This window comes from Malurus melanocephalus, unplaced genomic scaffold (genome assembly GCF_030028575.1).
Source record: "Malurus melanocephalus ecotype Western Australia unplaced genomic scaffold, MMel_1.1 scaffold_1089, whole genome shotgun sequence".
Classification (NCBI taxonomy): domain Eukaryota; kingdom Metazoa; phylum Chordata; class Aves; order Passeriformes; family Maluridae; genus Malurus; species Malurus melanocephalus.
Window position 1 is genome coordinate 16,325 of NW_026624321.1, and position 1,850 is coordinate 18,174.

At 43.1% G+C, this 1,850-nt stretch overlaps 1 protein-coding gene across 2 annotated transcripts in view; it reads right to left on the bottom strand.

The window, feature by feature from the left end:
* LOC130586162 (phenylalanine-4-hydroxylase-like) overlaps window positions 1-1,850 on the bottom strand; it is a 22,517-nt gene that overhangs the window by 16,318 nt on the left and 4,349 nt on the right. For both annotated transcript variants that reach the window (XM_057386881.1, XM_057386882.1), the window contains exon 2: window positions 1,697-1,804. In XM_057386881.1, the coding sequence (XP_057242864.1) occupies window positions 1,697-1,804 (108 nt within the window). The remainder of the gene's footprint in view (window positions 1-1,696; window positions 1,805-1,850) is intronic.

Here is a 1,850-nt window from a genome sequence, read left to right on the forward strand (position 1 = left end):
TCCATCCCTGTCCATCCATCCATCCCTCCATCCATCCATCCATCCATCCATCCATCCATCCATCCATCCATCCATCCATCCATCCATCCATCCATCCATCCATCCCTGTCCATCCATCCATCCATCCATCCATCCATCCMTCCATCCMTCCATTGCCTCACTGCAATGGTAAAGGGATTTGAGAGCACCTACACTGAGTCTCCTGTCCATCCTCAGTGCTGGAGGAGGCTGAAAATCAGCACATCCATCCATCCATCCATCCCTCCATTGCCTCACTGCAATGGTAAAGGGATTTGAGAGCACCTACACTGAGTCTCCTGTCCATCCTCAGTGCTGGAGGAGGCTGAAAATCAGCACAGAGGGGTTTGGTTTGTTGGGATGGGAAAGCAGCTGAGTCCCAAGCTCTCAGCTGCAGTCAGGGCCACTGGGAAAAAGCCACAGCTCACATGGTTTACTGCAGCAATCTGCTCTGGGGCAGCAACAGCCACATCCAAGGAATGGCTGCTTCTCTCTTTCTTTTACCAGCCCCTCTAAAATTTTCCTTCAGAGCTGACAGCACTTTAGTTGGTAGCAATGTATTTAATAAGAGAAAATCAGCATCCTTAATTAACCCACAGACATTCCCACCACTGACATATGGACRTTCTGCTGGACTCTATCACAGTGCTCAATTCACAGATTCAGGCTTGCTCTGCTGCTGTTGSTGTGAATTTCCTTTTATCCTAATCAATCAAATATGTCCTATAATTCATAATTATTTTTCCTCTGCACCAATAACACACAATCTTGCATTTCCCAGTAAATTCAATTTACGACTGGAAAATATGCAGGCCACAACTTCTTGTAGTGTTTTAAGTGGGCACTGACCTCTTTTTGTGTTTTCAGGCACAACTATTACATAAAAAATAAAAAGCCACAGAACCAACATAACAGTGTGTTTGCTTGGGAGCACAGAGTACACAGCTGTGTGTGTTGCAACACGGCCATCCTGAATTGCAAGGATTTCGTGCTTTTCAAACAACGTTCGTGACATCTGGGAAATGTTTCTGCAAGAATAAATAGGCACACAATGTCCTGAAAGGTACATGGCTCCTCATTTCYCCAAAAGCTTTCTAAATCCCTCAGTACAAGTCACTTGGTCCCTTTGGTGTGAAAAAAGTGCATTTTTGTGTTGTTCTGTAGGTACCCTCCACCTGTAGAAGCACTTCAGGGGGGGAGATGGTGGAATTATTTATATCAGATTTATTTATATCAGATTTATTTATATCAGATTTATTGAGGCAGACAAGACCTGAGAGCTGCCCCCAGCAGAAATTCCTCACACAACGTGCACTTTGAATCACGTGGCTCAGAGGTGGGTTGTATTTGCCTTACAAGTTACAAGGCAAATTATTTGGTTATAAATCAATCTTAGGTCACAGCCCAACTCACTCCTACCTCTCACTAAAGCAGTTATGAGGAAATATTTCTTTCTGAAGTGGAAAAAAATGTGKTTTTCCCACCCTCGTGTCACTTACAGGTAGAGGTTTTAATTTCAGAAAGCTGCTTCTGGTCCAGGAATTTAAGGGATTTTAAGGCCAAAAAAGAAATTCAGGCTGCTTTCCCCAGTAGTAGCGATGAAACAGAACCACAAACACGAACTCAAAGACCCCAGGAAATGTTGCTGCAGTACAAAACTGTAAAGGAAAATATTTACCTCAAATGTGCGCAGAACTTTRGCCAATGCCCCGACTTCTTCTTTCAGGGAGAAAATCAAAGAAATCACACCATTCTTATTGGGGGAGTCTTCAATGTACCTAGATTCCTGAAAGGAAAGAGAAAATATATTAACACAAATATATATTTGTGCA